Source organism: Nicotiana tabacum, chromosome 4 (genome assembly GCF_000715075.1).
Source record: "Nicotiana tabacum cultivar K326 chromosome 4, ASM71507v2, whole genome shotgun sequence".
NCBI classification, from domain to species: domain Eukaryota; kingdom Viridiplantae; phylum Streptophyta; class Magnoliopsida; order Solanales; family Solanaceae; genus Nicotiana; species Nicotiana tabacum.
Window position 1 is genome coordinate 133729298 of NC_134083.1, and position 23152 is coordinate 133752449.

The following is a 23152-nucleotide window of genomic DNA, read 5'->3' on the forward strand; positions in this document are numbered from 1 at the left end:
TATGCTTATTGCTCTCTCGGTTAAGAATAAGTTATATTTCATTCAATGTGACTGTGAGAGGCCACCTCCAAATTCACCTTTCTCTCGTCAGTGGGATATGTGTAATAACATAGTGATCTCGTGGATCCACAACCTTCTTTCTCCGGTAATTCGTAAGAGTGTCCTCTATTGTCAACTTGCCAAAGATGTCTAGATGGAATTGGAAGAGAGGTATGGTCAGCTAAGTGGAATTAGGGTTTATCGGGTAAAAAAGGAACGTGCCTCAATCTCTCAGGGCTCAATGAGGTTTCCTGAGTATTATGTAAGGATGAAAAGTGTTTGGGACGAACTCAGCACATTGACTGTTCATACGGATTCTCACTGGACTTGTGGGGGTAGTAGACTGGATATTCAAAAACGTGAGGAGAATCAAAGGTTCTACCAATTTCTGATGGGTTTGAATAATAGTTATTCCAATGCTAGGACTAATCTGCTTACGACGGGTCCCTTCTCTACTATTAACAAGGCCTACTCTCTTCTGGTGAATAATGAGCGACAACGAGAAATTCAACATCCTCTTTCCTACTTCAGCTTAGAATTTGCTTCATTCTCGGTGGGGGTCTCAAGATCTACTTTTCATCCTAAGACCACCTTTGATCCCAGGAGGCCTAATGTGGTATATAGCTACTGCAACAAACCTGGCATACAATGGAGAAATGTAATAAGAAACATGGATTTCCCCCAAACTTCAAGTTCACCAACAGTAATAAAAGGGTTGCTGCCATTGTCCATACTGAGCTAGATGTTTCTAAGCAATTTGCTCAGCTTGGGACTAGGCCTTTCACTAAGACACCAATTTCCACGTTCTAGCTATTCCGGGGTTGACACTTGAGCAATGCAGCCAACTGCTTTCTTTGTTACAACAATATTATGTGTCTGATCAGTCTTCTACCTCAGTCTCTAATCCTGCTGATTCTGTGAACTTTGTAGGTATCCTTAGTTTCTTTTCTAGCAATAAGCCTGAGTGTTCATTTAGTACTTTCTTGCTTTGTAAAGTTGATAAACACTCTTGGATTTTAGACTCTGGGGCCACTGATCACATGACCTCACATAGTAATCTTCTTTAAAATATTAAACCATTACCCATTCCTTACTTGGTCATCCTACCTAATGGTTATAAAGTCAAAGTAACATGTGTTGGAGATTTACCTTTAACCAATGGTACTATTCTGTCACATGTGCTCTTGGTTCCTAGTTGTCAGTACAACTTGATATCTTTACACAAGATGGTCTCCCAATTGAAGTGTTTGCTTATCTTCAGTTCCTTTGCCTGTTTTATACAAGACTTTTCCATGAGGAGGCCTCCGGTATTTGGTAAAACACAACATGGTCTTTACACCTTGCACCTGCCTCCCTCGACAACTCCTACTACCATCCAACCCTCTTTTTTACTTGTTCTAATATCTCTATTTTCCCTGCTTGTGATAAGAATGATGTTAAGTGTTCTGTTTCTTCTACTCCATTTGTAAATACTCCATATTTGAATAAAATGAACACTCTTTGGCATAGTAGATTGGGGCACATTCCATTTATTAATTTGAAATCTATTCCATATATTTCTCCTTTACTTTCTAGCAAACAAGATTTTATTTATAATATTTGTCCAATGGTAAGGCAAACTAGACTATCCTTCTCCGATAGCACAATTCATACCAATTCACATGTTCAATTAATTGATGTTGACATTTGGGGCCCCTATAATGTTCCTACACATGATGGCTGCAAATATTTTCTAACAATTGTTGATAATTTTACAAGAACTACTTGGACCCATTTACTGAAAGCAAAATCAAATGCTTTTCCTATTCTTAAAGCCTTCATTGCCATGGTCCACACACAGTTTAATTCTAAGATGTTGACTGTGAGATCTGATAATGCCTTGGAGTTAGGATCTAGCCTTTCTACTTCTTTCTTTTACAACGACCATATTCAAGGTTGAAGATCACTATGGTTCGACTAAACCATTCGACGATTGCCTGAGTCAACACAAGAGTCAAAAGGTCACTAACTAGAGCTATTTCTTTCCAAAAACCTTATTTTTAACCATAAGCACGTAGTTAAGTGTGTTGGTACCAAGTGAAGCACGTTTGACTCTTCGAGCATGACTTAATTAGGTGTTTTTATTCATTATTACTACTATTATTACCTAACTACCAAAAACGGACTCAATCCCTTAAGAAGGTTGTCACGCCATCCATCGTTGGGAAGAGTCACCCGGTTCACACAAAAACCACCTTTGGAAAGAACCGTGGCATTAAGAAAACCAAAGGCTTATTGTCCACTAAAACATAAAAAGAAGCAATTAAAGAAAAAAGAAGCTACTAAGTAAAAAATAAGACAAACATAGAGATAAAGAAGCTAATAAGCACCAACTATAGAAAACTAAATGAATATACATGGTGAAGGATAAAAGAGAATATATACATAACGAGAAATAAGGAGAAAATTGTACTAAGTTAATTATAGGCCAATTTGTCTCATAGTTATCAAAATACATCATCAAAACCATCCAAATATAAAATAACTCCACCCCCTCGAATAAAAGTAAGCATTGTCCCCAATGCTTAACAAAATAAGAGTAAAAGAAAGGGTAAGAGTAAAAAAGACTTCCTATGTCGCCTTGGGTATCTCTGTGTCCACAGCAGCGTCACCGTCCTCAGTCTCTTGTAATTGGATCTTATCATCCTCGACTGTGGGAGTAGCTGGGTTGGTGAACATCTAGCGTACCGCCTCAGCAGTGTCGGCAGCCAGGTCTGGCTCGTCAGACTAGCCAGCTGGTGCTACTGGAACTGATAGTGGTGGTGGTGGTGGTGGTGACGGTGCTGGATCTATCAGCATGTCAAATGGAAGATCTCCAGCTGCAACAATCTTGATCACCTCTTTCTGCAGTTTTTCAATTGATTTCTTGGACGCCTGAGATTTCCTCATTTTCTTTACTTGCTTTCCCAGCTCCTCAATCGCTAATCCATGCTGCACCAAGGTGTTCATTCTAGTGGTCTGGTTCTCCAGGAGATTCGTCAAAGTCTCTTCCACTGTCGGAGGTATCTGGGGTGCCGACATAGATGACTGCACTGCAACATGACCGGATAAGTCAGACAGCTTTGCAGTAGCTATCTGTATCTAGTTGTTGAGGCTCGCCAAAGTCTGGGAGAATCGCAGCGTAGATAGTGGAGCAGAAGGCATAAGCACCGACTTCAAAGCCGATGTGGAAGGCACTAATGCTGAAGGACCTGAAGAAGGAGGTGGAGACATAACTGCTGCACTATCATAAGGCTCTGCTAAAGTAGATGGCATGCCAAATGTCTCAACAACTACCCGTCGGGCTCATCAGACTGGCCTGTAGTAGTAGAGGGTTGACCCTTTTTCTTTGGGTTTCCACCACTCATCAAAGAATACCATGAGAAGGGCTTCTTCGCCCGCACCTTGGTATCAAAATCCTTCGGCTCCACCCCCGCATCCGTAAGGTACTCAGTGATAATGTTGGGATATGGGTAGGAGGTGTCACCTTGCCTGCGACCACAGACATGTTGGCCGATATCACGACACCCACATTGATTGGGTACCCAACCATGATAGAGGCGACTAGCACTGCCCACATAGTTGGAAGATTTGTTTCATTTCGACACGGGTCTAGTCTGCTACACACGAATGTTTAACATTCCTTTGCCTCAAATTTAGGGAACCGCTGAATAGGAACCCCTGTTGTGATCCAAGCTGGACGTGGCCCCGGAGTTGCAATAATCTCAGCTAGCCATGGTTGAACTGCATCTCCCAGTGCTAACTTTTCCAGGTATTGCACTGGCTCCACATCCTCAAACCCTAAATACATGTTCAGGGTGTTCTGATCGAATCTCACCTTTAAATTTCTCACTTTTGCTACCTTGGTCCCTTTCTTTATATGCACCACAATGGCGTAAAATTCCCGGACCAGGTATTCCTTAGCATCTACCATACTTTTGGTGTGCCACATCCACCCCTTCCGCTCCCAGAACTATCTTAACACTGCCGGGTTGTATTTGTCAAGGTCTTTAAACATGAATTGAGGTTCAAGAGTGAGCGATCTCACTGGCCACCAATCTAGAAAACTTGTGTAAGGAGCCAGACTAACAAACCTATCTTCCCACATATCTTTCTTCTTCGACCTCTCAAGGCCGGTAACTTTGGTATCACCCCCTCGACCATTATCCGGAATATCATCATCATCCACTGTATTAGCAGGTGCATCAGGGGCATGTGTGGATGAGGGCTCCAAAGCCTGACTATCACCTTCTGAACCCTCAGAAGTGCTCTCAGAGGAGGAAGGCTCGTTTCGGAGTTGATATCTTCCCTGAAGCTGTTGTGGCTGTGATTGAACAACAGGCTGCACTTGCACTGAGTCGCCCTCCAATGCTTCCCTAGATGGGGCATAAAAGCTTGATTCAGCGGGCCCTGCAGCTCTACCTCGGCCGGCTGTGGCTTTCTTACTGATTACCCTTTGAAGGGCGAGGGGTAAATTACTTTTGCCTCTGCCTCTGGAAGGTTCACCCCTCCCCTTTGATGTATCACCACAACCTCGTGATCTAACCATTTTCTATAACAAACAACAACAGGAGTCAGTTCTAGTTCAAGTGCAGATAAACATACATTCACAGAACAAAACATGTTTGCAGGGTGGGAAAGTGCGGTCCGCATAATTGCAAGTGCGGCCACAGCCTGGGTTGTGTGGACCACGCAATTTGAACTTGCAGCCGCAGAAATGAAAATGCGGTCCGAACAATTTTAAGTGCGACCGCACATCTGAAGTGCGGTCCACACAATTTTAAGTGTGACCATACATCTGAAGTGCAGTCCGTATAATTGTCAGTGCGACCGCACTATGAGTACCTAAAAATAGCAACTCTCTGAAGATAGAGATTGGCCTGATCTATGGCCGCACACACTTTTCTACTTCCGCGATGGGATTTCTATGGTCCGTACAATTTTAAGTGCGGTCCGCACAATTTTTGCCTCACCAACTGCCTTAGTCAACACTTCTATGGACCGCACAATTTCTTGTGCGGCCATAGATTTCAAAATCAGATCGGGCAAATTTCTTAAGGGTTTCGATTTATGCACAAATTGGACATGGTAATAGCAATTAAACATGATAATCAAGATACCCATTCCCCAAATAGCAATTAGGAGTTGACCTAATATAATTTACACCCCACATGGATATATAATTGACTTTTAATGACAAATGGTCTAAAATAACTAACAAATTGTAAATTAAACTAAGAATATTAAAGAATCCTAGAAGTGATTTGAACATACCAGTAATGAACCAGTGCTAAGGAATGATCACATATGCGTATCTAGGTGGTAGATGATTGAACAGATATGTGCAAAGTTTTAGTCCCCCTTTTTTTGAGTGCTCAAAGAATGAAAAATTTGTACAGTAGCCTTAGCATTACTATTTATACACAACAGATCTGGCTAAGGAACAACGAGGCAAGTGCGGCCGTAGAATTCCTTCTGCGGTTCGCACTCTGTTACCTGGAGGTCCAATTTCCTTTGATGATCTGTGGTCTGCAGATTTAGCTGTGCGGCCACAAATTTTGGTGCAGACCACAGAATTCGCTGTGCGGCCGCACTTTGGCTGTTTCTCTGACAAACAAACTTCAGAGAGTTTGCATTTTTCCATCTCAATTTGTGCGGTCCTCACAAGAATTGTGCGGCCGCACTTACCTTCTACTGTAGCATTCAAAATTGTACGGCCCACACTTTTCCCATACTTAGCCAATTTTTTCGAGCACAGTTCCTGTAAATCACACTCGTTTTTACAACATACTTCAAATCCAGTTAGCACACAATAAGATCTATCTAAAGAAGAAGAAAAGAAAAAGAAAAAGAAACATGGGTTGCCTTCCAAGAAGTGCTTGATTTAATGTCGTGATACGACGCAAATTACCATCACTTGAAATGAATTACTACCACGACATGGCCATCACCAACTTTTCCCAGATAATGCTTCACCCGGTGACCATTGACTCTAAATACCTCATCATTTTTATTCTTCAAGTCCAATGTACCAAAGGGTGTCACACCCACAACCTCAAACGGGCCACTCCATTTAGACTTTAACTTTCCGAGAAACATCTGTAACTGTGAATTGAACAATAATACAAGATCACCCTCTTTAAACTCTTTGTTCTAAATGTACTTGTCATGAAGATATTTCATCTTCTCTTTGTATAAGGATGAACTTGTGTATGCATGGTACTAGAACTCATCCAACTCATTCAAATGTACCACCCTTAAGTTGGTGGCGATATCCCACTCAAGATTCAACTTCTTTAAATCCCACATGGCTTTGTGCTCAAGTTCCACCGGAAGATGACAAACTTTTCCGAACACCAATCGACATGGAGACATTCCAATAGGTATTTTGTAAGCCGTCCTATAAGCCCATAAAGTATCATGATGTTTCTTGGACCAATCCGTCCGGTTAGCATTCACTGTTTTTTACAAAATACTCTTTATCTCCCGGTTTGAGACTTTCACTTGATCACTTGCTTATGGATGATAAGGAGTCGTGACTTTATGAGTGACACAATACTTGGTGGGTAAGGTGTCAAAATATTTGTTGCAAAAATGCGACCCACCATCACTTATGATAGCCCGTGGAGTTCCAAACCTTATGAAAATATTCTTCTGTAAAAACGCCACCACACTTCTCACTTCATTGTTGGGTAAAGAAACAGCCTCAACCCGTTTGGACACATAATCAACCGCGATCAAGATGTAGGTATTTCCATAAGAACTCACAAAAGGACCCATGAAATCAATACCCCACACATAAAAAATATCAATCTCTAAAATGGTGGTGAGGGGCATCTCATTTTCTTTGAGATTCCACTGGTCCTTTGACATTCATCACAACGCTTGATTAGATCACTTGCATCTTTGTAAAGAATGGGCCAATAGAAACCGCAACTTAGCACTTTGGCCGCCGTTCTTGCTCCACCATGGTGGTCACCATACGACAAAGAATGACAAGCTTCAAGGATTTCCCATTGTTCCTCCTCCAGTACACATCTTCTAATCACTCTATCCGTACAAATCCGGAAAAGGTATGGTTCATCCTAATAATAGCCTTGACAATCCCGTTTGAGCTTCTTCCTTTGGTTTGAAGAGAACTCATCTGGGATGCTACCACTTACAAGAAAATTTACTAGATCCGCGAACCATGACACCTCTTTCATTGAAATAGCCAATAGTTACTCATCGGGGAAGGAGTCATTGATTTCAAGGCCATCATGTGGCCTCCCCTCCTCCTCCAAACGAGACAAGTGGTCCGCCACTTGGTTTTCACTTCCTTTTCTATCTTGGATGTCTATATCAAACTATTGCAACAAAAGCACCCATCTCATCAATGGGGCTTTGGAATCTTTCTTGCTCATAAGATAACGAAGTGCCGCATGATCCATGTGGACAATTACTTTTGCACCCATCAAGTACGGGCGGGACTTCTCAATAGCAAACACAATGGCAATGAGCTCTTTCTCCGTAACGGTGTATTTGACATGGGCACTATTCATGGTCTTACTAGAATAGTAGACAGGATAAAATATCTTATTGATGCGTTGCCCCAAAATAGCCCCTACCACTACATCGCTTGCATCACACATGAGCTCAAAAGGGACACTCCAATTTGGAGCGGTGATAATAGGAGTAGTAGTCAACTTGAACTTTAGCAATTTAAAGGCTCTCATGCAATCATCATTGAAGTGGAACTTAGCATCTTTCTCCAAAAGCTTGCACAACGGGTTCACCACTTTAGAGAAATCCTTTATGAAACGCCGGTAAAATCCCACGTGGCCTAAGAAACTCCACACGCCTTTCACCGAAGTTGGAGGTGGAAGTTTAGAAATCACCTTAATATTTGCCTTGTAAACTTCAATGCCATTCTTTGAGATCTCATGGCCAAGGACAATGCCTTCCTCGACCATGAAATGATATTTCTCCCAATTGAGCACCAAGTTTGTTTCTTCACATCTTGCCAATACTTTATCCAAGTTTGTGAGACAATCATTAAAAGAATTTCCAACCACCAAAAAGTCATCCATGAAGACTTCCAGGTAACCCTCCACCATGTCCGTAAAGATCGCCATTATACACCTTTGAAAAGTCGCCGGTGCATGGCACAACCCAAATGGCATCCGCTTAAAGGTGAAAGTACCATAAGGACATGTAAATGTAGTTTTCTATTAATCCTCCCAAGTAATAAGAATTTGGTTATAGCCGGAATACCCATCAAGGAAACAATAGAAAACACGGCCGTCCAATCTATCAAGCATTTTTGTCAAGGAAGGAAAGTGAAAAATAGTCTTTCCTTGTGACTTTGTTGAGCTTACGATAGTCCATACGCACTCTCCACCCGGTCACCGTTCTTGTAGGAATCAACTCATTCTTATCATTGGTGACCACCGTCATGCCCCCTTTCTTCGGGACACATTGAACCGGAGAAGTCCATGAACTATCGAAAATGGGGTAGATAACCCCGCCATCCAACCACTTGATGATCTCTTTTTTGACAACCCCTTGCATGGCTTCATTGAGTCTCCTTTGATATTCAATAGATGGTTTGCAACCTTCCTCCAAGTTAATCTTGTGCATGCAAAATATGGGGCTTATCCCCCGAATATCTGCCAATGTCTATCCAATAGCCTTCTTCCTCTTTTGTAGCACCGCCAATGTAGAGTCTACCTACACGTTAGTCAAACAATTGAAAACAATAACCGGTAAAGTAGAAGAAGTGCCAAGAAATTCATACCAAAGACGTGGAGGTAATGGCTTCAACTCTAAGATAAGAGGCTCTTTAACTGAATGTTTTGTAGGAGGATTTGTGCTATTTTCAAGATCCAAGGACAATTTGCGGGGTTCATAAGTGTACGACCCCATTCCTTGCAAAGAGTTCATACATTCCATGAATCCATCCATCTCGTCATCATAAAAGTTGAGCAAGACGACCTCCAATGTATCTACAATCACATTGGTCACCAAGTCCTCGAAAGAACACACCTCTTTGCTATTGGGTTGCCTCATGAACTTACACACATGGAAAACCACTTTTTCATCATCAACCCGGAAGGTAAGTTCTCTGGCTTCAACATCAACTAGAGCCTTCCCCGTAGCAAGAAAAGGTCTACCAAGAATAATCAATACCTCATAATCAACCTCACAATCAAGAATGACAAAATCTGCTGGAAGAATGAATTTATCAACATGAACCAATACATTTTCAATCACTCCCAATGGTCTCTTTATGGTACGATCGACCATTTGTAATCTCATAGATATGGGTCTTGGTTGCTTTATTCCCAAAGTCTTAAAAATCGAATAGGGCATCAAATTAATACTTGCCCCAAGATCACTAAGAACTTTTGCAAACTCGGCACTTCCAATTGTACAAGGAATCGTGAAAGCGTCGGGATCCTCCAACTTGGAAGCGATTGAATGCACAATTTCACTCATTTGATGAGTCAGTTTTATAGTTTCAAAATTCATCGACCGCTTCTTTGTCACTAAATCCTTCATAAACTTTGCATAACCGGGAATTTTCTCCAAGGCCTCAACCAATGTCACATTGATTGATAGACTCTTCATCATGTTAATGAACGTTTTGAATTGATTCTCGCCATTTTGCTTGGCAAGACTTTGAGGATATGGAGGAGGAGGCCTAGGCATTGGTGCCTTAGCCTTTTGCACTACCGGTTCAGGTATGTCAACAATGTGATCCCTAGACGGGTTCACTTCCTCTCGAGCTTCTTCCACATTGTCATCGATATCAATCCGCACTTCATCATTTGCTTGCACCACATTATTCGGGGTCTCATCTTCTTGAACCACTTGCTCATCATCCACAAGTTTTCTTTGACTTGAGGTGGGTGCATCCCCACCTTTTCCACTCCTTGTAGTAACGACCATGTTATGTCCCGTGTTGTTCCCACCCTTTGGGTTTACTACCGTGTCACTTGGTAGTGCCCCCTTAGGATGGATATTTAGGGCTTGAGAAAGTTGCCCCATTTGAACTTCCAAGTTACAGATAGATGTATTGTGAGAGGCAAGTTAGGCATCAGAGTCGACATTCTTCTCCATCATTTGCTTGAACATATTCTCGATTCGTCACATCTTATTGTTGGAAGAACTTGGACCATGGGAAGGATAAGGAGGCGGGTTGCTCGATTGTTGATACATCGGGGGCCTTTGAAAACCTGATCCCTGATTGCCTTGATTATTATTCCATCCCCCTTGGTTGTTTCCTCCCTAATATCCTTGGTTGTTACCACTCCAATTGCCTTGGTTATTTCCACTACTCCAATTTCCTTGATTGTTGTTATTATTCCAATTCCCTTGATTACTGCCACCATTCCAATTACCTTGGTTGTTAGAATTTCAATTACCTTGAGGTTGCCATTGTTGTTGATTTGGGCCTTGAGAGTTGTTTCTTTGCCCTTGAAAGTTATTCACGCATTGCACTTCCTCCTCTTGTTCATTGTAAGATTCATCTTGATCAAACTTATTGCCTTCTTGCACATAATTCTCCACACGATTTTGCACTTGTGGGCCCTTGGGCCTTATTTTGTTCACCATAATACTAACTCCATCCATGGCATTGACTTGCTTAGAACTTTGCACTTGTTGAAGTTGAGCCTTGGCAAATCGATTCATTGTGGTGGTCAACTCAGCAATGGCTTGCCCATGATCATGCAATTATTTATGTAGGTGAATCACGTTCGGATCACCTTGAGGAACATTTTCCATACTTTTACATACCGATGAAGTGTCCGCCATTTCATCTAAAATCTCACAAGCTTTCGCATACAGCGTTGTCATGAAATTTTCACCTGCAAGTTGATTTACCATATATTGATTGGTCGTATTGATCCCTCGGTAGAATGTTTGTTGAATCATAGCCTCCGTCATGTCATTATTGGGGCACTCTTTAACTATAGTTCAGCACCTTTCCCATATTTCGTGCAACGGCTCATTGGGCTCTTGTTTGAATGCTAGAATCTCGTCTCTAAGAGTAGCCATATGCCTAGGAGAAAAGAACATGGAAGTAAATTTCTCCGCCAACTCAACCCATGTATGGATGGAATGGTTTGCCAATTTCTCTAACCAATCTAAGGCTTTCTTCCATAGAGAGAAAGGAAATAGCCTCAACCTTAAAGCATCCTCGGAGACGTTTGTCTATTTACTCCCCCAACAAATGTCCACAAACCCCTTCAAGTGTTTATATGCATTTTGACTTGGAGCTCCGGTGAAGAATCCCCGTTGCTCTAACAATGTGAGCATTACATTCGTGATTTGAAAGTTGCCCTCCCTAATGTGGGACGGGACTATGGCACTTGCATACCCTTCATTCGGCAACATCCGGTGTGGAGATGCTCTTGGTAGAGGCGGGGGTGGAACTGGGACGTTGTCTTGAGGCAGCCGAACTCGTCTATTTGCTTGAGGTTCAATAGGAACCTCTTAAACTTGGTCATCTTCAGCGTCCACATCCCCCAAAGGCATATTTCCGAGTTGATAATTGTTGAGGGCCATTGTTACACCTACAATTAATTCACAAAATCAGTAACACGGAAGAAAAAGAAGATAAATCACACACAAAACCAAATACATAGCTAAATCCATTTTTATGATCCCCAGCAATGACGCCAAAAATTGATCTCGTCCAAGTCACACCTCTATTTAAGGTTATGAAACGGTCGATGCAATAGTAATACCCAACAAGGAGTCAGGGTCGATTTTGTTCAGGGAGCTATGAATGGGACTTAGGGGCATATATTATAGTGTATGAGCTTGAATTATCTCAAATTGCACTTCCACAAACTTGGGTTATTTTCAGGTCTAATTTAAACTAAGATTACAAACTAAGAATTGAAACTAGGAAAGTGCTTTTGTTGTTGTTTTTCAAATGATGTAAAAGGCCTAGGGCTATGACCTTCACCTAGGTGTTTGCCTAACGGGTTGTAAATTTTAAAGCTTGTTTTATTGGTCGGGGTGTATTATAGCTATCAACACTCGAGTACCCACTCAATACCTCTCGGTCAGAGAGTGATTTTACCCAATTTGGCTTTCTCAAGTTCAAATGGGTATTGAACAAAATGATTGATACAAAGCTCAAGTCAGGTTTTACTATCTCTAGGTTCAACTCTTTAATTGGGACTATCAACCTCTCGATTTACCTAATTTCTTATTTGCCAAGTTTTTTTAGACTAAGTCTCTCTTTCTCAAGTAGAGACCAAGTCAAATAGTCATGAACTAATATTTTCAACCATAAACAAGAAATAAATCAAACACCCATTAAGATTACACTCTAGGGTTGGGTCACAACCCTAGTGAAAATCTAGCTACTCATGCTTAAGATAGAAGAAATAGAAGAAGATATGATAATTAAACCCATATTGATAATTAAAATGATGAAATCAATATTCAAAAAGTTCAAAATAGCAAAAACTACCAAAAAGAGTAAAAGAAACCATCTACTATAGCAGATAATGTCAAAACTTAACCTAAAAAAGTGAAATTCTTCTATTTATACAGGGCTGAAATTTTCAGACAAGAATGGCCTTTTAGAGGTTCTGCGGCCGCACAATTCCATGTGCGGTCCGCACTTTGCCTCAGCCTGACAGGATTGGAAAACCTGCGGCCGCACTTCTCTCTTTCTGCGGTCTGCACAAATGTGTCTGCGGCCACACCTTGCTCTTCTGCGGTCCTCACAAATGTGGCTACTGTTGTACCTTGCTCTTCTACGGTCCGCATAATAGTTGTGCGGTCCGCACTTTTGTTGAACTTTGGATGTAGGTTCTCTGAACTTTTGCTCTTACCTAGTTTCTGCAGCCGCACAATTTCATGTGCGGTCCGCATCTTGCAACCTTCTCTGATGGAATTACTTCATGACCTGCGGCCGCAGATGGTATTCTGCGGTCTGCATTTTGAGCTTTTGTGCTGTTTTTGTCCTTAAGTTCAGATTACTCCTTCTTGAAGTGGATTTCATCTTGGGAGCTCATCTTCCAATATTTCTATAATTAAGCATATTTTATTAGCTTTTGGGAATATAATTAAGCGCTTTTGAACTAAAACGAAAGCTAAAAGGCGCTAATAAGTAATCAAAATCCCCACTTTTCACTTTCCTCCTTCAACTTACGGTGGGTTGTTGCCTGATAAAGGACCATTTGTTATGTTAGCGGATATCTAGTTAGGACCCAATTGTATGTGTTACTTAGTTGTATAGCTTAGCCCAAGATTGTAATAGTGTAGTGTAGTTTTCTTCTTTTGTACTGGTTTGAGTTGTAAATACCCGATCCAAAACTGACTTTGTATATAATAGAGGAGATCCGACTCTGAAAGGTTCGGATGCTAAGTTTTCATATTTTACACAAAAATATCTCACCTCTTTTCTTCCTTCCTCCTTAAGATTTTGATTTCTCTCTTGAGAACATTGGGATTACGATGAGTTTAACATGGGAGGAGGAAATTGACTTTCAATCAACTCGTTAAACGCATGTTTATAAAAATGATTTATGAAGGCTTTGTCTATCGGGTTAGCTCGATGGTCATTAATATTTACCTTATTGCATGAATTTTACTAAATAATTTTTTTATAACGAATTACTATTTAACTTTACCTAAATATCACAAAAATCACCAGATTATTTTTTGTAATAAAGAAGATATTCAATTTTGCCTAATTAATATCACAAAACATCATTAGAGGAAAATAATGCGACATTTTATATGATACTTAAACAAAGTTGAATAACTCTGAAAATACAAAGAAAACTTGAATTTTGAACTTTAAAGTTATTGAAGTTGAGCATAGTCAATATTATTGGTAAAAAATCTCGGATCGGTCTTTTGACAATTTTGGTATGTTTGTATGATGATTTTGAACTTGTACGCATATTTGGCTGGGGTCCAGATGATCCGAGACCTTTTTGGCGCGTATAGTTAAAAGTTGGAAAAATGAGTTTAAGAACATTAAAAACTTTGAGTTTTGATGGTTAATTCTTGATGTTATTTTGATATTTTGAGCTTACGAGTGAGTTTGTATGAGGTTTATATACTTGTATGGATGTTTAGAATGAGACCCGAGGGGCTTGGGTGAGTTTTAGGGTAGGTTTGGACCATTTGTGTACACGTTGCTAGTGCATAGTACATCGTGAATATGGAGTTTGTCTAGCGTTCACGAATGGTTAATTGGGGATGGGGTGGTTTTACTATACACGAACATGAAGGGATGCTCACGAACGCGATGTCTTGGTGATTTGGCCTTAGTGAATGCGTTTTTCTAAATGCGAACACGTAGGCTTGGGGGCTGTAGGTCCTTTCCTCATCTGGAACGCTACAACAGAGTAGCGAACACGGAGGCTTGGGGGCGAGAGCCTTCGCAGATGCGGGGAGGCTTTCACGAATGCGATGATCAGTTTACCATTGACCTTCGCGAACACGACAGGTACTTCGCGAACGTGAAGAACACCTGACGCACATGTATATAAAGAGATGAAAAACGGGATTTAGCCATTCTTTTCACCATTTTTGAGACCTAGATCATGGATTGAGGAGTTTTTTGTGAGAATTTTCATTCCAATTTCTAAGGTTAGTAATTTTTACCTAATTTTGATTTTCATGAATTCTCATAGATTTCTATCCCTAAATCTAGTATTTTAAAGTGTAGGTCTCCACCGGGTCATCAAGTGATTAGCCAGTCAATCCATTGGAATTTGGGAAAAAATTTATGAGGGATAGTTTTGGAGATTTGAACCTCGTTTTGATGTCCAATCTTGATAAAAATTACATAATTGAACTCGGGAAAGAATGGGTAAACGAAAATTGGTCTTAATTTCAAACTTTGACCATGTGAACCCGAGTTGACTTTTTATTGATATTTCAAATATGATAAAGATCGAATATTTTTTATACTAGGGTAATTTCTAAAGTTTTTTTTGAATTATTTGGGTATTATTTGACTAGTTTCGAGTGGTTTGGAGGCTTGTTCTAGAAGGAAAGTTGTGTTGGATTATTGACTTGGTCTCGCAAAGAGGTAAATATCGTAGTTAACCTTGATTTGAGGGAATTATGATGTGATTGGTCTATTTTCTACGTGTTCTATGTGTTAGGGACGGTATATATACAAGGTGATGAGTGCATATGCATTTTCATGTCTTAAAGCATGCCGGTGGGACTAGTTTATTCACGACTTTACTTATTTCATGCTTTTACTTGTTAAATGTCGTTACTTATTTTATGCTTTTACTTGTTCCTTTATTTTTTCATGCTTTTACTTACTAAATGTCTTTACTGGTTTCATGCTTTCACTTGTTAAACACATTTTACTTGATACATGCTTTTACTTGCTATATGCCTTTACTCGCTACATGTCTTTACTTGTTACATACCCTATTTATCACATGTCTTTACTCGTTTCATACCTTGTTCTTCTATGCTATATTGGATTGTGTGGATACTTGATCGTTCACCTGAAATTGACCTTGTTTGAGTCATCGTCGAGATATATGTGTGAGACTAACTTTTTGATATTGGATTGCTTATTATTGCTTGTTAGTATTCATCTTTTCCTTAATGAAATAGGTTTATCTATTTTTTTTTTTGATATTTTATTATGAACATCGATATATGTTATTGGATGATTCAATATAAATTGATATGTTGGATCGGGTTGCCACCACAATAATATTATGATAGGAATTGGGTTGCTTGCCGCAATAATAGTATGGCCATGGGATCGAGTTGCCACCGCAACAATATTTTGTGTTGGATCGGATTGTGCGCCATAACGTATATATTATGTATTTTGGTGTGGTTTGTGATGTAGTCCTCTTTGTGGGTTTTAATTATGTTATTCACAGATATTGTTCTTCCCCATCGTTTTGAGGTACTAATAAGGGGTTTGGTTGTGTTATTCGAGAAACGTGGTTATTATTTTTTATTTTGGATCTTTTTACTATTTGTTTGCCTTTATTCCTGTTATTATTACTAATATCTCTATTGCTATTTTTATTGCTTATAAACTGTACAGGTTTAAATGGTAAGTGTCTTGCCATAGCTTCGTCAGTACCTCGTTGAAGTTAGGCTCGATAATGACGGAGTACATTTGGTCGGTTGTACTCATACTATACTTATGCACTTCTTGTGTAGATTTTGGCATCGGACCTAGTGGTGTGCAGAGGGCTGACTAGCTTGCTTGGTTGAGGAGACTCGAAGTAGTACTGCACTCTCATTAGCAGGCCTTAAAGTTATCCATCTATAAGACTCTCTACTGTTTATTCGTACCAAATAGGATATTTATCATTTTAGATGTTGTATTTAGTAATTCTGTAGAAACTCATATACTCAGTGACATCAGTTTTGGGAGGTGTTAAATGGATATTTGATTTTAGTCTTGTTAAATATTTTTGAGTTTTACCTTATTAAATGATATTATGCTGCTTTATGTTTAGTTTTGTTCATTATTTATGTTAGGTATTGGCTTGTCTAACAAGCAGTGTTAGGCATCATCATGACCCCTTGGTTGGGAATTTGAGTTGTGACACTAGGCTCATTATTTCAGAAGAATGAAATGATAGATGAAGATGTTACTAAAAAGATTAAAACTGGATGGTTGAAATGGAGAAGTGTTACTTGGGTGTTATGTGATAGAAAGATGTCTACCAAGGTGAAAAGTAAGTTCTAAAAAACAGCTATAAGACCTACTATGTTTTATGCTGATAACTGTTGGGCTGCTCAAGTTCAACATATTCATAAGATGAGTGTTGCAGAAATATGAATATTAAGATTGATATTCGATCACACAAGATTAGATAAGATTAAAAATGACCACATTTACCAGAAGGTGCAAGTAGCAGACATCGAGGATAAAATAAAAAAAGGCCGCTTGAGATGGTTCAGTCATGTTCTACATCAACCTCCAGATGCATCATTCCATAGGTTGTGAAGCTATAGTGGGAAAATGTGTTAAAAGGGGACGAGATAGAATTAAAATCACATAAAAGAAAGTTGTCTCGAAAGACCGACTAATACTTGAAATTAATGCAGACTTAACTAAAGATAGGGAACAATGGAAGAGAAAAACTCAAATAGGTAATACCTACAAGTTGTGAGCAAGTTTTAGACGTGGTAGAAGAGTTTTACTATTATATATACTAGTCTTAGGGTACGCGCGATGCGCGTGTACCCTGTCATGAGTAAAATCAGTTTGAAAACCACATAAATATTATATAATATGAAATAAAAAATTAGGGAAATAGTTAAGTCCCTAAAATATGAATGTGACTTTATTTAATTAATTCAATAACGAAAGAAACATTTGCCTGCATAAGTCCTCATGTGTCTTATTGAAAATAATTTAATTCCTTCTTGAAAATATACTTTCTCTTTTATTTAACTTAGATTAGATTTTATGAATTGAAGACAATTTGATTTCTTATTATAAATATTTTACATTTATTTATAGTAGGATATATTTTTTTAAAAGATAAAAGAAAACTGGGTGCACAAAGCATCTGGCACTCATGCATGGTTCTTGAATGACCGCACTCCAAGGGGGTGTGATGTATACAATCTACCTTATAGTAGGAACTTTAGAAATGTATACTTTTATCTTTTCTTTAATTTATATTGGAAATTTTAGCAATATTCTATGTTACTTTTTATCATGTAGATCGACTTTTTATCCATCATAAATACATTTCATATTAGACCAAATTAAAATTACACTCAATATTTATTTTGTATAGTTAAATTAGGATTGCAAAATACTTTGAAGATAATTTTGTTCCTTTTTGAAAAGATAAATTTCTTGTTGATTTGATTGTTAGAAAGTAAGGTGAAAGTGTTAAAGGTTCTTTGTTTTTTATTTTTTATTTTTGGTTTGATGAGCAGCAAAGTTTTAGGAATAAATTTCTCACGGCAAAAGTTGGTACAATTTCGTTCTTACGCATTTTTTGAAGGAATTATAGTTGAATCCAAATTCTTAAATATTAGTTTTGTTCTAAATGTTGGAGCGCGTTTTATTTAGGTAAAAAAGATCTAGAAAAGTCGAAGTGGTATATTTATAGTAAATTTTGAAAGTTTGTTGAATATAAAGAGTTTCTACATATTCAAATAAGAAAAAAAATCTTATAACAAAAATTTTAGTTGATTTCAAAATTCTAAATATTAGGAGAATAATAAAATTATAATTATATCCAATATAAAATCTATTTTCAAAGGGTAAAAACGGTGAACGACATTTCGTAAGCTCAACTCAACTCATATCATCATCATACATACTTGCACTTTTATTTTATTTTGGTAATGATGATGATATGAGTTGAGCTAAATAAAACGAACGAGCAATCATATCGTTGACCCTAACTTATTTCGGATTGATGCATAGTTGTTGTTGTTGTACTTAAACAAAGTTGAAGGACCATTTGATTACAACAAAAGTTGCTAAAGTGTCCTTATAATACTTTAGGCAAACTTGAGTGCTATATTTGTTACAAAAAATAGTTTAATGACATTTTGTGATATTAAATAATTTTTTGTTATAAAACAATTTGATACATTTAGTGTACTAAAACCGACTGCTTAATAATACGAGCAAGCGATCTGTGACGATCCAAAATCCAACTAGTCGTGATAACATCTAACCCAACCCACTAGGTAAGCCGATTAACGATAATCCAATTCAATGAGATTTAATGAGTATCTAAAAATATCATACGAACTCGTTATCATGATGAAAACACAAAAATAATATCTAGAACTATGAATCGGACATCAAAACACATGAATTTCGAAGAAACATTCAGGAACTTCTAGAATTGCGACCAAGCGTCCGAATCCTATCAAATCAACTCTAAATGACACCAAATTTTGCAGACAAGTTCTAAATTGTATAAAGGACATATTCCAAGTCACAACACCAAATTCTAAATGATAGCCAAAAATAAACCTACGATCAAACATGTAAACCTCAAATTGTTAATTTTTGGCAAAACAATACAAATCACCCTACGAACTTCCAAATTCGATTCCAGACATATGCCCAAATCCAAAATCACGACACGAAGCTATCGAATCCATTAAAATACCGTTCCGGGGTCGTTTTCATAAAATTCAAACATTGGTCAACATAATCAACCTCGGCTTCCAAACCAAGAACCATAGGGTCTAAATCAACCCAAAATCTTCCAGAACAAAACTAGCCGGCCCTGCAAGTCAAAAAACCACAATTACACATGACTAAAGCATCAAAAGGAGAAACATGGTGCAATTACACAAAATGAGCGGTCGGGTCGTTACATTCTTCCCCTCTTAAAACAGGCGTTCGTCCTCGAACGTGCATAGGGATATACTTGAAGTGATGAAAAGATGAGGATTACGACTCTGCATGTTGTGCTCGGTCTCCAGGTTACCTCATCGACTGGATGACCCCTCCATTGAACCTTCACTAAAGCAATACTCTTTGACCTTAACTTTCGGACCTGCCTATCCAATATGGTCACCAACTCCTCAACATAAGTCAAATCCTTGTCCAATTGGACTGAATTGAAATCTAATACAGGGGACAAATCACCATAATAATTTTAGAGCATAGAAACATGGAACACTAAATGAACGGCCGATAAGCTGGGTGGCAATGCAAGCTTGTAGGCCACCTCACCAACTCTCTCAAGGATCTCAAAAGAACTAATATACCTAGGGCTCAACTTGCCCTTCTTCCCGAACCTTATCATACCCTTCATGGGCGAAACCTAGAGCAAAACCCTCTCTCTAACAATAAATGCTACATCACGAGCCCTTTGATCAGCATAACTCTTCTATCTAGATTATGTTGTACAAAGTCGATCCTTAATCAACTTGACTTTCTCCAAGGCATCTCGAACCAAGTCACTGCCCAACAACCTAGCCTCACCCGGCTCAAACTAACCAACTAGAGAACGGAACCGTCTCCCATATAAGGCCTCATAAGGAATCTGAATACTCAACTGGTAGCTGTTATTGTTGGCGAACTCTGCAAGGGGCAAGAACTGATCCCAAGAACCCTCGAAATCCATAACATATGCACGGAGCATATCTTCTAATATCTGAATGGTGCGCTCGGACTGTTCATCCATCTGGGGGTTAAATGTTGCACTCAAATAAACCCTTATGCCTAACTCACGCTGCAAAACCCTCCAGAAATGCGATGTGAACTGTGTGCCTCGATCGGAGAAAATAGACACCGGAATGTCGTGGAGACGAACAATCTCACGGATATAGACCTGAGCCAGCTGCTCTGAAGAATAGGTAGTCATTACCAGGATGAAATGATCCGACTTGGTCAATATGTCTACAATAACCCATACTAAGTCAAATTTCTTCAAAGTCTATGGGAGCCCAACAACTAAGTCCATGGTAACCCTCGCCCATTTCCACTTGGGAATCTCAAGTCTCTCAAGCAAACCGCCAGGTCTCTGATGCTCGTACTTCACCTGCTGGCAGTTTAGGCACTGAGCCACATACTCCACTATATCATTCTTCATTCTCCTCCACCAATAGTGCTGCCACAAATTCTGATACATCTTAGTGTCACCCGAATGAATGGAGTACCGCGACATGTGGGCCTCCTCAAGAATCAACTCACGCAATCTATCCACATTGGGCATGCATAATAGACCTTGCATCCGCAAAACCCCATCACCTCTAATAGAAACCTCCTTGGCATCGCTATGCTATACCGTATCCTTAAGGACAAAAAAATGGGGCTCATCATATTAACACTCTCTGATGCGCTCATATAAAGAAGACCAAGAAACTACGCAAGCAAGAACTTGACTGGGCTCCGAAATATCAGTCTAATAAAGTGATTTGCCAAGGCCTGAACATCCATGGCTAGTGGCCTCTCTACTGCCGGTAGATATGCCAAACTGCCCATACTCTCCGTCTTTCTACTCAAGGCATTGGCCACCGCGTTGGGCTTCCCGGGCTGATATAGAATAGTGATATCATAGTCTTTAAGCAACTCTAACCACCTCCGCTACTGCAAATTGAGATCTTTCTTCTTGAACAGATGCTGGAGACTCCGATGGTTGGTATAGACCTCACATAAAACACCATACAAATAGTGCCTCCAAATCCTCAATGTATGAACAATAGCTACCAATTCCATGTCGTGCATCATATAATTCTTCTCATGAACATTCAGTTGCCGAGACATGTAGGCAATCACCCTACCGTCTTGCATCAACACCGCGCCAAGCCCAATACACGACGCATCACAATACACAGTTTAAGACCTCGAACTCGTATGTAACACCAACATTGGAGCTGTAGTCAAAGCAGTTTTGAGATTTTGGAAGCTTGCCTAAAACTCCTCGGACCATCTGAAAGGAGCACCCTTCTACGTCAATCTAGCCAAATGTGCAGCAATGGATGAGAAACCCTCTACTAAACGATGATAATACCCAACCAAACTAAGAAAACTCTGAATTTCAGTAGCTGAAGACAGTCTGGGCCAATGCTGAACTACTTCAATCTTCTTCGGATCTACCTTGATCCCCTCACTCAATACCATATGACCCAAAAATGCAACTGAATCAAGCGGGAATTCACAATTTGATAATTTTGCATATAACTTCTTCTCTCTCAAGGTCTGGAGCACGACTCTCAGATATTGCACATGATCCTCCCGACTATGGGAGTATACCAAGATGTCGTCAATAAACACAATAATAAATGAATCAAGATATGGCTGGAATTCACTATTCATTAGTGCATATGTACTGTTGGGGTGTTGGTCAGCCCAAATGACATCACAAGGAACTCATTGTGACCATATCGAGTCCTGAAAGTAGTCTTCGGAATATTCGAATCCGGAATCTTTAGCTGATGATACCCTAACCGCAAATCAATCTTCGAGAATACTCTGGCACCCTGAAGCTGGTCAAATAAGTCATCAATGCATGGTAATAGGTACTTATTCTTCATTGTAACCTTGTTCAACTGCCTATAATTAATACACATCCACATAGAACCATCCTTATTTTTCGCAAACAAAACTGGAGCATCCCTAAATGATAGACTAGGCTGGATGAAACCCTTATCAAGCAACTCTTGCAGCTGTTCCTTTAACTCATTTAACTCTGGTGGTGCCATACGATATGGTGAAATAGAAATGGGCTGAGTGCCTGGCAACAAATCAATACCAAAATTGATATCACTATTGGGGGCATGCCCGGTAGGTCTGCTGCAAACACATCAGGGAATCTCTCACTATCGGAACTGACTCAACGGTAGGAATATCATCACTCACATCCCTCACAAAGTTTAAATATGCCTCACACCCCTTCTCAACCATATGATGTGCCTTAAGGAAGGACACAACCCTGCTATAAATATAATCCAATGTACCTCCACTACAATCGCAGCAAACTTGGCATAGCCAGTATCATAGTCTTAGTGTGACAATCCAGAATAACGTGATAGGGCAACAACCAGTCCATGCCCAAGATCACATCAAAGTCTACCATATTGAGTAACAACAGATCAACTTCGGTCTCAAATCCAAAATTAAAACCTAAACACGATCGATACAGACGGTCCACAATAATAGAATCTCTCACAGGCGTGGACACACATACAGGAGAACTCCAAGAATCACGAGATATATCCAAATACAGAGCAAAGTAAGATGACACATATGAATAAGTAGATCCGAAATCAATTAAAACTGAGGCATCCTTGTGAATAACCAGAACCATGCCTGTGATGACAGCATTCGATGCAATTGCCATTGTCCTACCCGAAAAAGCATAGAATCTGGCTTGGCCTCTCCCTCTAGAGTGACCTCTACCCGCCTGACCTCTACCCCTAGCCGGTGGGACAAGTGGAGCGGCAACTAGAATAGCAACCATGGCCTGTGAATTCTGTGGACCCTGCAGAATCCGGGAAGCTTAAGTAGTATATAAAGGTGCAACCCTCCTGAGTGTAGGCCAGTCCCTCACCATATGTCTAGTATCACCACACTCAAAATAATCTCTCGACGGGTGTGGCTGCTAAAACTAACCCTCACCTGGCCGGATAGACTGACGACTGAAGG

General features: G+C 39.6%; 1 protein-coding gene across 1 annotated transcript; it reads left to right on the top strand.

Annotated features, from left to right (window-relative positions):
• The first annotated feature begins 193 nt into the window (after nt 1–193).
• On the top strand, nt 194–781 carry LOC142180129 (uncharacterized). The gene has a single exon (XM_075251057.1). The coding sequence runs from the start codon at nt 194–196 to the stop codon at nt 779–781; it is 588 nt and encodes a 195-aa protein (XP_075107158.1).
• The last annotated feature ends 22371 nt before the right edge of the window (nt 782–23152 follow it).